Source organism: Anser anser, assembly GCF_964211835.1.
Source record: "Anser anser genome assembly, chromosome: 7".
In the NCBI taxonomy this organism is placed as follows: Eukaryota; Metazoa; Chordata; class Aves; order Anseriformes; family Anatidae; genus Anser; species Anser anser.
Genome location: NC_139727.1, coordinates 25,550,711 through 25,564,843, shown reverse-complemented (window position 1 = coordinate 25,564,843; position 14,133 = coordinate 25,550,711). Strand labels below are relative to the sequence as shown.

At 36.0% G+C, this 14,133-nt stretch overlaps 1 protein-coding gene across 6 annotated transcripts in view; it reads left to right on the top strand.

Moving 5' to 3' along the window:
- Nucleotides 1-14,133, top strand: part of BLNK (B cell linker) — a 95,906-nt gene that overhangs the window by 62,950 nt on the left and 18,823 nt on the right. For 2 of the 6 annotated variants that reach the window (XM_083844001.1, XM_083844004.1), the window contains 5 exons: nucleotides 3,643-3,708; nucleotides 9,427-9,483; nucleotides 11,450-11,499; nucleotides 12,300-12,340; nucleotides 12,963-13,119. In XM_083844001.1, the coding sequence (XP_083700127.1) occupies nucleotides 3,643-3,708; nucleotides 9,427-9,483; nucleotides 11,450-11,499; nucleotides 12,300-12,340; nucleotides 12,963-13,119 (371 nt within the window). Of the gene's footprint in view, nucleotides 1-3,642; nucleotides 3,709-6,169; nucleotides 6,366-9,426; nucleotides 9,484-11,449; nucleotides 11,500-12,299; nucleotides 12,341-12,962; nucleotides 13,120-14,133 lie in introns of all 6 variants that reach the window. The other 4 variants (XM_083844002.1, XM_083844006.1, XM_083844005.1 and 1 more) reach the window with 3 other exon arrangements.

Sequence of the window (14,133 nt, the reverse complement as noted above, 5' to 3'; positions counted from 1 at the left end):
ACATAAAACTTTTTAGAAGCACTTAGAGTGAGACTTCCCAATTTCTCATCTGCATGCTTACTATCAGCAATAACTGCAGAACTTTGAAAAGCTATTGTATGTGCAAGGAGTTCCTGGTCAAAGGGTCTCATCCAGTCATAATTGAATTTGATCTCAAAATAGCTATTGCTGAAAAGTGTTTTTTCAAAGATCAACAGTGACACAGGCTACACGTTTATCTGCAAGCCTGATGCTACATTTAAAAAAAAAAAAAAACAAAAAAAAACAACCAAAGATGAATGAAGACTTGGTGCATATAGTTAAGAAACAGCTCTTAACTTTGACCTCTTAATTATCTTTAACTGCAGTGCAAGATAAAGCTAGCATTGCTTCTTAATTTACAGTATTAGCTGACTGAGGGCCTTGAACAAAACATTGAAGTACCTGTTCATCCCAAGAGAACAACTGGAGAAGAATCACTAGTTGCTAACAAGATCCTGACTCAGAAGTGTTGTGAAGAATTGTAGTTATGTACTTAAGGCACATGTACTTATGTACTTAAGTACATGTACGGTCTACATCAGGCAGTGGTAGACTCCATGTCCTGGATGCTCTCAAGGCTGTTGTTCTGATGAGGCTAACTGTGGCAAGAACTTTTTACTTGGGATATTTTCTTATATAAAGAAAAGTATTTGAGAAACAGACAAAGTGTTTGAGAACAAGTCGATACACAGATAGAGGCAAAACAGGTGTATGAATGCCCTTCTGTGCTTCACTTTCGTTATTGCTCTGGAATGACCTGCAGGGTTGGGTCAGAGACCCCTAAGATTCCTCTTCAATAACTTTGCTATCTGCCCTTCATATTTTCTACTGTCCTTCTAAAATCACCAGTCAGACAGATGGCTCTGTAAAACTTTCACGTGGTAGCCTGTTATATCAGCTTTCATCTCAAGAAATCTCAGCCTTTGTTCACTAACTGACCAGACTGGTTTTTGAAGCTTGTTCAACTTCATCAGTCAAAGGGGATTCCACTGCAGCTGGAGATCATCCATGCCTGATGACTTTCTACACTCACCACTATTTTAGTGCATTGATTACGTTCACAGGCTTGATGCAAGTTAAGTTGTCCAGGGGCAACAAACTAGGTATTGTAGCAACTCATGTGAGCTATGTGACTTTAAGAAGTGGAAAAAAAATGTTTGTTAGATACTCCCTAATTTATCACACTTCTTAGTTACAAAATAAAATGGCTTCAGGAATTTGATTATGCAAAGTTAGAAATGTTCTGGTTTCAGTTCATCTGTATGCGGAAAACCAACTGATTGTGCCGGTAGCAGGACATGCAACTGTCTCCAATATAAATGCCTCTTTTAAAAAATAGAAATATGTATTGAAATGTTCTTTTAAACTTATTCACTGCACGTGGGACAGTATTGATAGTCTAATTCACCTAAATATGATCAAATAAAAAGCAAAATGTTCTCGGAACTTGTAGTTATAACTTTTGGGGTGGGTTTTATTTTTTTGTTGTTGGTTTATTTTTTCAGAGCCAAGGTGACAATATGAAATAAAACCATTTGTGTGAAAAATGAAACACTTTTTTTTTTTCCAAGCATAGCCATAATTTTACCATTGTGAAGATATATAGAATGTCAGAGACGAGTAATAAGCAACATTCAGATCTCAATTTACACTTAAATTTTTGGTTTGGGCCCTATTTCTAACAAACAATAAATACTGGAGGAAAAATAACTGATTCTTATATGCATTTTTAATTAAAGGCTGCCAGGTCCTTTTTGAAAAGGATATAAACACTTGCAAAGCACTATTTTTCACAAACTAGAACTAAAACATTTAAATCTCCTCTCTCTATTCTCTTTTCATTCCTTTTTACTTTTTATTTGTAAGCTCTGCCAGGCCCCAGCTGGGGCACAAAACAGAAAGTCAACTGCAGAACGTGGCTATCTGTGATATTTCAAACATGACCAGAAGCTAAATTTATTAGGGGGGGAAAGACACAAAAATACAGAAGATCTTCTAAGATCTTCACCCCCCAGATTTACATATTTAATTAATTTAGTTCAGATAATAATGCAGACTTCTCTCATAGGCATAGTGCGTTATTGCAGGAAATCTCTAAATATTTTTCTGTGCACCCGTGTCTCACACCTATAAGTGATTATATAAATATATATAAATTAATAGTATGAGCTTTGAGCAAAAGTTAAGATACGCTAGTGATTTGCTTGTCAGTTATTCTCATGATTTTTTTGATTAGTTGAGAATCTAAAAAAAAATAGGTTGAATGGCGTTTTAAGTAAAGTTGTGCAAAGACTGAAGCTCTAGCAATACCCTCTGTGTGTCAGATATGACCCATGACCTTCACATTTAATTCCAATTTCCTTTGAAAAATTTATTTTAATGTTTGAGAGAGTTCCAACTGCCAGTGATGAAGATGGAAGATAGCAAAGCTCTACATGTTACCAAAGCTTCTGCATATTAAGGTTTCCAGTTCAAAGAAAGCTTTAAAAAAGGGCAAGAAAGCTTTGATGTCTTTATTTGTCTTTGTAAGCAAAGCTTCCAAGATTCTGTTGGTAGCCTGATCTTGCATCAAAGATGAGGTAGGCAAGACTAAAACATAGAATAGCATAGACAATTTATAATGAAGAGTGCAAAATAGAATTTATAAAAGTCCTTTATGAAAAAAATCATTGCTTCTTTGTTGCTTGAGTTCTTCGGCTCAGGTCTAATACAAGATAACCTTAATTTAGGTGAACAGGAAGAACATAAACTGTGTGAAGAAACTAGAAATATGTATGTATTCTATAAGAGTTTCTAGGAAGATTAAGCTTCTAACATGTTTCACTATAAAATCAGTCTTTTCAATAGATTGTATTGGTTTTCCTGGAATTGCCTTGATTTTAGTGATTTATTTATTTATTTTCTAAATGAGAAGGGGAGGTGGAATTATAAACTTGTACCTGCTGACTGAAAAAAAGAATGAGATATTAATTTAAATTGCCTTGATTACAAATAAATTTTTAATGAGATCAGTGCAGTTGATGAGTTAAAAAACAATCTTTGATTCTAGATATCAGTCCATGTAACTCCTGGAGTCCTGAGATTTTTACGGCTCAGAGTCATAGATACTGTCATGTTTTTTCAGATGGCCTAAGCCCAGCAATGTATCATTTTCCCCTCTCCTGTTATAACTTCAAACACTACGGGAATGAGGTACACTGCCCACTTAAGAAATGACTCATGTAAATCAGAAATTAGAGAGTATTATCATTATAGCTGTGGAATGTTGTAAAGTCAGTTCTGAACAATATGCTAACATTGAAATATTCTAACCTGTTAGTTGATGTTGTTCTTTCTTGATGCACTTGCTCTTAGATTCATGGTTTAAACTGCACTGAACTGTATTAAGGAGAAGGATAACAAATCATGACAAAGAGTCCTGTTAAAAAGGGACGGAAACTTTGTATAGCAATTGATAAGTACTTCAGTTGCTAAAATAAACATACATGAAACACTTTTTGATGTGTAAAATACTACTGGAAAGAAAAGAACTGTATATATTTCCTGTATTTTTCTTAATTTATGTAAATGGGTGTTCAACCACATGGTATTTTAAGGCTGATTTTGTTTAATATATTACAGGAAGCTTCAAAAGATGGTTCACGACATCAAGAAAAATGAAAGCGGGATAATAAACAAGTTCAAAAAGTAAGTTTGAAATACCACTCCTAGTTCTCTCTATTTGGGGAATTTCAGATTAAAGTGCTATAACTTTATACTAGCAGTGATGGGACCATATTATTCTAGAAGGGTGTACTTCAGTGTATGTAAAGAAGTCCAGTCCAAACTGTGACATGCAGAATTATCATTATTATGAGTTCCATGAAGTGGCTGCAGAACTGGCCTCCAAAGGGAGGCTGTTTCATAGCACTGAAAATCAGTATTTGGGTGAAATGAGTTTTTGTTGTGTATTTTTAGGATTGATCGTAACTTGTTGTTTGGGTGTGTGCCTTTCTCCTCAAGCCACTATTTAGGCTACCTGCTGCAATTAAGTTTTAATTTGAGCTCCACCTTGAACTAAATGGTCAGACATAACACTTAGAATTGCCATTAAAATGTTAAGTCCTCCCGTGTTTCAGTCACATAATACAAAACCCACCATTACCTAACATCCTTATTCCAGTAAGAAGCGCTAACCAGCATAAATATTGATGTCACGTGCATAGGATCATTATCAAATATTCATGTGTTTTTATACATAGAAATTCCAGTAATTCTGCATTCTTTTCAGATGAATACCCTCTTCAGTTTCCAGTCAAACATCTATTCAGACCAATTAGCTATTTAGCTCACCTTTTCTTCTTCTTAATGCAATAGCTCATTTGCATTGAACTTTCATTTGGATGCGATTTTCTCATTCAGATGTCTTTCTTCACGTGGGTCACTGGCTACTAAAGTACTGAGTACTTCTAAAAGTTAATTAGTACAGAATATCTACAGTGTTTCCACGAAGACTATTAAATTCTAGAAATAAAGCTCTCGTCCATAAAAGGCAATTCTAAACGCTTCTAAAAACAGTTCTTGGAGTGACCATGATGGCTCATTTCAAGGAAAAGAAAAATCAGAATTATAACAAGAGCTACTTCTAGGTATCTGCAAAGCAGTCAGTTACCCTTAGGCCACCTTTGTGACCTCTTTATCACAGCTCTGCTTCTCTCCACAAGTCCTGAGCAGGCTGGGATTGTATCACCTGGTATATCAGAAATTCTTGAGACTGGTCGCCCATCATTCACCCCACCACCCCTCCCATCTTCTTTCATTCTAGCACTGCTGCAATGTGCAGTGAGTCACAGTCACATGGTTTGTATACTTATTTCCACATGAGCACAAAAGCACATTTCCCTTAAAATGACCGTCTTTCAACTACTTAGATCTTCAATTTAATCTAAGCATACTTTTCTTATCAACACGGTGTGTATGTAAAAAGGTCACTGTGTTTAGAGACCCGTCTGCCAAAACCTCATTGTTTCACCCAGGACCTGCTCACAGGAATGGCTTACAGGCTGCCAAGGTTTTTGGTGGTCTTGTTTTTGGTTGGTTGGTTTGGTTTGGGGGTGGGATGGGGTTGTGGTTGCTTTATAATAAGGGATGGCATTCTAATTCAAAGTAGTAATTTAAGTGTAGTTAGTAACGTTGCAGTAGGTCCAGTGCAAATGCCCCAGAGGAAAGCAGATGGCAGAAACAACAACAAAAAAAAAAAAAAAAAAACCTTAAGTTTGTAATCTAAGGCCAAAAAAAATTGTGTTCCATAGTTGCCTGGACATGAATTTTGCTGTTCATCAGTATTTCTCTGACTGTGTGTCCTTCCCAGAGAGTAAGAGGGGAAGGATAGATAGGGAAAAATAACAAGAACTAAATGTAGCTGAAGCTGGGAAGGTCAGAGGTGCCGTTGTTAAATGTCAGATATAAGATAGCTGCTATAATGCTGCAATACTTTGATTCTCTCAAGATTAAAAAAAAAAAAATCCACAAAAAGAGGAGGCTTATAAAAATCTCTTAATGTATGACTAGCACAAATCTCAAATTACCCCTCCTCCAGCTATGAGAATACAAATGTATTCTCATTGAAAATGAGATGTAAAAAAATACATATAATAATCTTTTTGAGACCTCTGTGGTGCATCTGAGTCATTAATCTCATCTGCAGTTGTGAAAAACTTTTTTTAAACAGTAATTCTCACATTTGCACATGACTTAAGAACTCAAATCTTTAACCCAGCACATAATGAGACTTGCAATAAAACCATGAGTTAACAATACTGATCAGGATAAATACAACACATACCAAGCTTTGCAGAATTAGAACTGGCTGTATTCTTCTGAATGTGTCCTTTGGGGGCTTTTGATTTGGTTTTAGTATATGTATTTTTCTTAAAATTATCCAGTTGATCACTTCCTCCATTTCAGTTATATGATAATTTTATTAAATGTCAAAGATGTAAAAACAACTAGAGCAGGAAAAAATATACTAAAAATGTCTTTATGTAGCACAGATTTGGAATTTGTCTATACACTATACAAAAACATAAATCATTTTGGCTCAAATTCAAACCTCTTATAATTGGAAAAAAATGTAAAGCAACCAAGTAATGTATTTGCTTATCCCAAGCCCAAAGCTGTCATACACAACATGGATACTGTAAGCCTCTGTGATTGAAATTGGAAGAACATTCAATGACTCTTGGAAGACATTAGACTTATCGCTGTTTAAGACACTTCTAAAATCTGGATTGGCTCTTGATTATGGAGAAAAGTTCCTGCATCAAATGTTTCATTCTCCAAACTAGTTCATCTTCAGGGTACAGGTGAGGAGGGCTATGTCTCTCATCGCTGTGTCTTAAAGTTTTCTGGAAAGTTGTCTGAGAAGTGGTGGTAACAGAAAACTACAGATAGTTTCTTTGTTGCTTAAAAGTTCCTGTTTATTCCCCAGTCAGACTCAAAATTTTATGACAGTAGAAGTAAAAATATTGCCCACGGGCTACCATTCACCTGCTTGCCTTTAATAATATGCAAAGCTGTTCCCAATACTGCGGTCCCAGTTGCTGTGCAGATCATGATGTCAGATTATTGTATTCAGATGTAGAAGAATCAATAGGGATAGCCAAAGTTGAATGAACAGTGAGAGTGGGAGGTGGTTTTGTTTGTTTGTATTTGTATCTTTAGTAATATAAACCAGGGAAGTAAGAAAGTAATGATAGATTTCACTGTGCAGGATGGATGGCTGCCTATTTGCAACCCGCTGTAAAGACATAGCGCTCATCTGGAAATCATAAGCTCCAAGCATCAAGGCTTGTTCGGAGGAATCCTAGTTCTGTTGAAGTCAATGCTAAAACTCATTTCATACGCAGCAAATTCAGGATTTCACCATAAAGTTTTTGTATATGATGATCTACTGTATTGAATGAGAAACCAGAAGTTCAGGTCACTCACCCTCTTGTAATATCACATCCTACCAAAACTTCCTTTGGAAAGCCATCAGAAATGGCTAAAATCATGCACCTGTAGTTATTTAACTAACTGCACACAATCCAGGTATGTCCATTTCTTGAAATCACATTTGTTAGATGACCTGAAGAATGATAAGAAGATGCACCTGCTTTACCCAACTTCTTAGTTGGGTTACTTCAGAGTTTTCTGGTCCATTTTTCTATACCACTTATAACTTGACAAGACACCTCCTTCCACCCATAGCTGTGACAGCTTAGGAGGGATCCATCGCTTCCAAAATAGCAGTGACCTATTCCTACTCCAATCCACTGCCTGACTTGTTTGTGTCATGTTGCTAGCTTGGGCATTTTAAACAGTAGAGCATTACTGCTCCAGTCCATTTTGATGGAATGGATTACGAAGTACTCAGACAATCCTCTGTGGCAGGCATGCTGGGGACAATAACTTCAGGCAGAAGTTATTTTGTCACTAAATGTCTCTTCAACCTGCATTTCTGCAACTAGAAGATATCTGTGATCAAACCCCTGGCAGAGGGAAAAATAGTATTTTATGGACTAAACACTGAGAGAAAAGTACAAAATTGAGCTGTAGCATGGTTAGAAAAAGAAAATGGAAAAGTGGAATACATCATTATAACTATTCTGAAGTAACACCAGTTTTAACATGTGGCTAAATAGGATGTTTTAAGTGTCAGTATGTTTATTAATACAATATTCATCGAAGTAAAGATAAATATGCCACAGCTATATGCCATTTCACTGCCACAGCACTTTATAAAGAAAATGTGCGAAAGGATAGTAAGAACACTTTAAAAAGGAAAAAAAGTTTCAGATTAATTTTACTTTGTACAATCACCAGATACTTTAAAGCTAACAAAGTATTCCACTAGGTCACGAGGGAAAGGGAAAGTATATCTGTCAGCTGGATTGCACCTGTTTGGAATTCTGCAAAAGCTTTCGGCAAAATTCAAATAATTATCATTTAATTACAAGTTGGATGATCTAGTGCACTAACTAAAACTATAAATGCTCATCTCAGCAAAGATGTCAATATAATTTTTACAAATTCTATTTGAAAACAAAATGGTTTTTAAGAAAGGAACGGGCTCTGTTCAGAGGCTAACAACAGGAGCAGTTAAGGACTCTTGAAAACGAAGAGATTTTAGCCACTTTTTAAAAGCTGGGGGACTGAGTGGAAACGCTAGTGAAGAAATGCACCTGTAGGATGATTGATTCCTTTAAGTAAAATGCTACTACTACATATACTTGGTTACTTTTCTGGCTGTAGCCTGTAAAAACAAGTGCTGTTACAGCAGAAAACCCAGACCTTTGCTGCAATTTATTTTACAATTCTCTGCATAGTTGTGGGGAAAAAAAAAAAAAGTGATATTAGCTTGAAGTATGTGATTAATACTTAGTGTTCTTATAGGATTCCTTACATGAGTAAAGTTAAATACATGCCTAGAGACTTTGCTGGATTAACCTCAGCAAGCTGCAAAGGGGAAATCTCAGAATATATTGGTTTTTTAAATGAAATAATTTACTCTTCTAAAAATTACTGTGAACTTTTGTACAGTGCAACCTGTTCTTGTACGAGCAGCATCAGACCTAACTACATAAAATGCCTCAAATGCTACCTGGTCATTTGTTGAAGCTCTTGACATATATAGTAAGATGTGTTACATTGCTTTTTAAAATCTGTTAACATACTCTCAAAAATGTACTTGGATTTTATTGAGACCTTTAGAACTGAAATGTCTGAGATATTTCACACTCTCCAGAAAATTACTTATTTTCTATTAAATTTTAGAGAAATACTGGTCCCGTTCAAGTCAATGGAAACTTGAATTATTTAATTGTGTTCTATCAGAGCTAGTACAGAGATGCTCCACCATCTGCAGTGCAGAGCTGAGTACCACTAAAATATTTTACTTCAAAATTGTGTTTACTATGATTTTACATAACTCTCTTAAAAGTTGTGTTAGGAAATCATCCTGTTTTCCATTTAAATATCTATGCTCAGTTGGATGGCATTTGATTGTTTCAGTCCTTTGTCATTTGGTTCAGTGGAACAGGACCAAGTCACACTGCAAGCATCTGTTCAGAATTATATCAGTATCTGAAATAGCTAGGTATAAACTCCTTGGCATAGAAATTATGTCTTTTCAGCTTGCATTGTGGTTGCACAGTGGGTAAAATTCTGGCTCTTGCAAAACGAAGCTCCAATTTACTTCAGAAGAATCTGGATTTTAGTTCTGGCACTCAGTAAATCATTCTGGTACAGTACAAATTATTTTTAAGTGGATTTGAATTTGAGAATAAATAATGTATTTGAGGAGATTCTAACAAATATAGATGTGGCCATGAACGGTTTCAACTCTGACAGAAACATGATTTCTTTTCTTCTATTGATATTCAGGTTCCAAAATGAACAAGTGGCCTTAATTTGCAAAACTGGGAAAGATACTTGGGATCGGTATGCTATTTCAGAGCTGCACAATGGCATGATAGCCTGCTTAGACACAGAGCTCTGTTCTGTGCTTTGTATGCTTTCATTGTAACATATTTACATTTTCTGTCAGGGCCACTGCCAGGATTTACAGGACCTGGGACAAAGTGTTGAAGTTCTCTGCTTAGCAGTTTGGAAACGTATAATGTGGCTCAGGCCACATCCTTTACACTGTGACCCAGAGAGCCTCTTACTATTCCCTTAGTTCCATTATTTTCCAAGTGTCCATTGTCTCTGAACAACTCAGGATAGACACATCACAAAGTACATTAATAGATTTTAGTCCACCCTCCTCTAAGAACTCAGATTTGCCCTGGCAGTGGCCCTGGGTTTTTCTTTCTAACATGCCTGTGCTAACCTGGACAGAACACAACAGCGGGGCTGTTGAGAATGCTTTTTAATTTACTGTTTGTACACCAAGTTTATTCATGCTATGAGAAGCCAAAAACTAGACAGAGGAAGCTATCTTTCATTAGCATTGATGGTAATGAACAAAGCTGGATAACACTTTGAAAAAATGTGCTGGGACTTTTTATTTTATTTTTCGAGCTTTAGCAATGCCTGCACCATTTGCTCATTGATTCGTGCATGTGCATTTTTTGTGACTATCTGAGCAACTGAATTCCATGAATTAACAGTAGCCAAAGCATTTCTCAAAACAGATGGGAAAAGTTTGCAGGTTGATGTGGTACTGCCAGTGTGCCACCATCCCGAGCCACATTGTTACTTGAACAATGACAGTTAAGCAGCGTGCTCAAGACCTAAATATTGAGTGTCAAATTCTTTCAGTAAAGCAAAATCTGTAGATATCACTATTGCTCAGAGGTCACAAGAAAACGTTTTATATTCTTAGTGAACAATTTTTTTATTTTTTATTTTTGTAAATAATTTGCTTATTTTTGCAAATTAATAAATTTTAATAAATTTGCAAATTAATAAAATCAAGAAATTCCTTGTTAGGACCTGAATGAAGAATGAGTGAAGCCATCAGTTCAGTGGGCAAAGATTCAGGTCTCTGGTGAGGTCTCATCAGTGCTACAAGGAAGCTGTTAGTCAGTGTTCAAAAGACACTTTGAAGAGTCCTTTCAATGTAAATTGTATTAATGTTTTTTGTTGCCACAAAAACGGAGTTTAATTTGCTTCAGATGCATCGATCTAGCTTGTAATGTCACACATGCATCATTTGTTTCAACTGTGAACAAGATTTTCTTTTTTACAGGGTAATGTTAGAACACTGAGGAAACAATTGATATACCAGCTGACCACATAATTCAGGTTCTTCACTGGGCACCTGCAATTTAACAAACAGGAATATACATATGTATTTATATGTATAGCCACAAAGATCCTCTCAGGTTTTCTACAAATTATCTTTTGATTCATTTGGTGTTGCAAATACCATTATAATAGCATTTACCAAAAAAGGGGCACAATGCCATAATAGCAAGTGGAAACAGAATCTCGCCCTGAGAGACCTGGTATATATTTCAACACTGCTCAGAAAATAAATTGCATAGAAAATGATATTTATAAAATATTAGCGGAGAGTAATGCACCAGTTTCATATGCCATAGTCTTAGCAAACTATCTGTGAGCTTAAACGGATTTTCATCTTGAGATAGATGTGCATTTACCTCTGACGCCTATGTTATCTGTTTCTGCTTGGAAATAAAGGGGAGGGGTGGGCAAGGAAACTGTTCTTTGAAAAAAATGTTCTTTGCCAAAAAAATAATCTCAGATTTGAAACTAATTTCTTATCTGTTTCTAGCTTTTCAAAGCATTCTCTTGTAGCTATTTGCTAAGCATCTGTGATGATAATCTGTATTTCTTCAGCTGCAGGTATCTTTTATCAGCTTTTTTATGTGCCTGGCTAATGTTTCCTTCTAGCAAGTATTATTTCTTAGATCATAAATTTAATTATTATCATTTACAGGCTAAAAAAAAAACCTCCACCAAGTCTACCACGAAGGGATTATGCTTCAGGTAAGGCTGGATTAATGGAAAACTTAAACTGCATGTCTGTATAGTTGATACCTATATGCCTAAGAGCATTTCAGCTATATATTTCCTCTTAATTTGTCTCTAACAAGAGAACAGGACCTGAACAAATGGATCACCTCAAAAGTCAGAATTTCTTGATACTTTTAACATTATAATATTGGCATCATGAATTATCTTAAAGGATAGGTAGAACTATATTTGTTTATACAGCAGTCAGTTTGTGCCCATTTTTGCATGTTAACAGTTATATTTTCATGGAAAAAATTATATGAAAACAAGCAAAAAGGACAATGTTTGGATGCTATCAGATAAATGTTCCATGTTTAATGTAACCACTCAAATTAACAATCTGTCTTGGAATTTTAACTAAGAAACAAGAAACTGCAAGGCCCAGAGGTCAGAAATGTTATGAAGAAATTGTTCTGAATTGTTACGAAGAATTGTTATGAAGAAATGAATCCTATTTAAAAATGAGATGTGCTACCAGGGCGCACACTCTGCTGTTCAGACTATGTGCAGTTGACCATATTCTAATGCTTTCCCAACAGCTCTGAGACAATTTATCAAAAACAGACAAGCAGACATTTAATTTTTCTATTCAGGCAAAAACAGATGTTTCTCTCTCAAGTGTTTAAGAAAATTTCATTACCTTTATTTTTTTTAGTTGAATGTGGTAGATGTTTGGTGGTGGTTGTTTTTTGTTTTTTTTTTCAACCTATGCTTAAGACAAACATTTATGTTCCGTATTACATCTCCTTAAGTAACTTTACTGTTTGGTTTAGAACACGCAGACAATGAAGAGGAACAATGGTCAGATGACTTTGTAAGTACATCTCTTTTGGGTAGTAGAAGGTTACTGTAGCAACGAGTTCAACACAAGCAATAATAAATGTTTATTTTTGAATCACATACTTCTGGTTGAACTTAATGCTACTGAAATATTATCTTGTTTGTTACATCAGCGTTATTTATACTCATTCTTAGGTACCTTAATTTTTCATATTCAACTTAGGTACCTATGAGAAATACTGTCTGTGATAGCCATGAATAAGTAAATGAATGGTATCAATTTGAAGGACTTTTCAAACTGAACAATAATTTCAAAAACAATATCTTCTATTTTGAGGAGGAAGAAAAAGCCAGTTCTTTCTAAAAATGAAAAAGTTCTGATTAAAATCATAGAGTGTGTTTGAATGAAGCAAGTCATCGTCATCTGCCACGTAAAGTAATTGCCATACCATGCAACTGTCACCCTGAGGTGGCCTGTTCCCTTCTTGGTGGAGAGGGGGCAGGCAGGAGTGCCTGTTTGTTTGGAGAGGGTTGCTTTCAAGGGTGCATTCTCATAATATAGTTAATTGTATTCCTGTGAGGATATCTGTGTCATACACTGCTATGAAGCCATAAGTAGGTTATGAAATGAGAAATGGGAAGTTCTCTTTTTCTAGGACAGTGATTATGAAAATCCAGATGACCACTCTGACTCCGAGATGTACGTGGTCCCCAGTGAAGAGAATCCTGATGACAGCTATGAGCCACCTCCAAGTGAGCAGGAGAAAAAGAAAATTCCCTCTGCATTCCCTATTTCTAGGGGTGAATACGCAGGTAGTTATGGAATAGTTATCTACACTAGCTTGATAATTGCTTATTTATCAGTACCAACAGAGAAGTGGCCTCAAAAGGACTAGTCTGTCCTTTCCTCAAGAGTTTGCTTTTAATTTGGACAATCTGGTCTTCAGCTTTCAGGGTACATTATTTGTTGTTAGTGTATGAAACAGGCTACTATTGCTACTAGCAGAACTTGGAGTTTTAATAGAATGTGTTCTAGAGAATTTGATAGGCACCTTATAACCACAAAATTCAAGCAGACGTATGGGAAATATCACTAACTTAGCTCCAGGTTCACCCCCGTTTTAATGTGGGAGTTCGTATTGAAGACTAAGCAAATAAGACTAAACTGGAGTCCCTTCTTAACCCTTTTTGTAGCTCACATCATTCCAAAAGCAGTAAAAAAGAGATCAAAGCAGCCCAAATATTCCTTCCATATTGTCCTTCGAGATTATTATTGAGGATAAATATTCTGAAAAACAGGATAGAAGCAAGATTGTACTTATATTGGTCCATCATAAAGGCCGCCTTTCTTCCTATTTGGATTCTTTTCAGCCATAGGTGGATTGCAGTGAAGTGAATGAAAGTGACCTTCAGTTAGGTGAAGATTTGGGCAATTGGGAAAAGAAACATCAGCATGATGCCTGCTTTCAGTTTTTGGATGATACAAGACTGCCAATGGCAATAGAAAAGTCACCAACAGTGCTGTAATGCCACCTATGTACTCCCAGAAGCTTATGAACACTGTTCACCCCTTAAAATGTCACTTCAGAGGACATGGCATAATTCGTGTTTCAGTCCCGTCCTTTGTGCGCTAACATTTTTTTTGTCCTGTTGCGCCAAGGTCACCAAGATCACACTGGCACAGGATATACTAACTAATGGACCATACCACCTGGCCACTGCCTTTTCCTAAGAGTTAGATGAGTGTTCGTACAACAGTCAGCGTCTAGGCTCCCTCTGCATCCTGACATAGAGGACTGGGTTTCTGCTACCCGGAGTGATAAAATA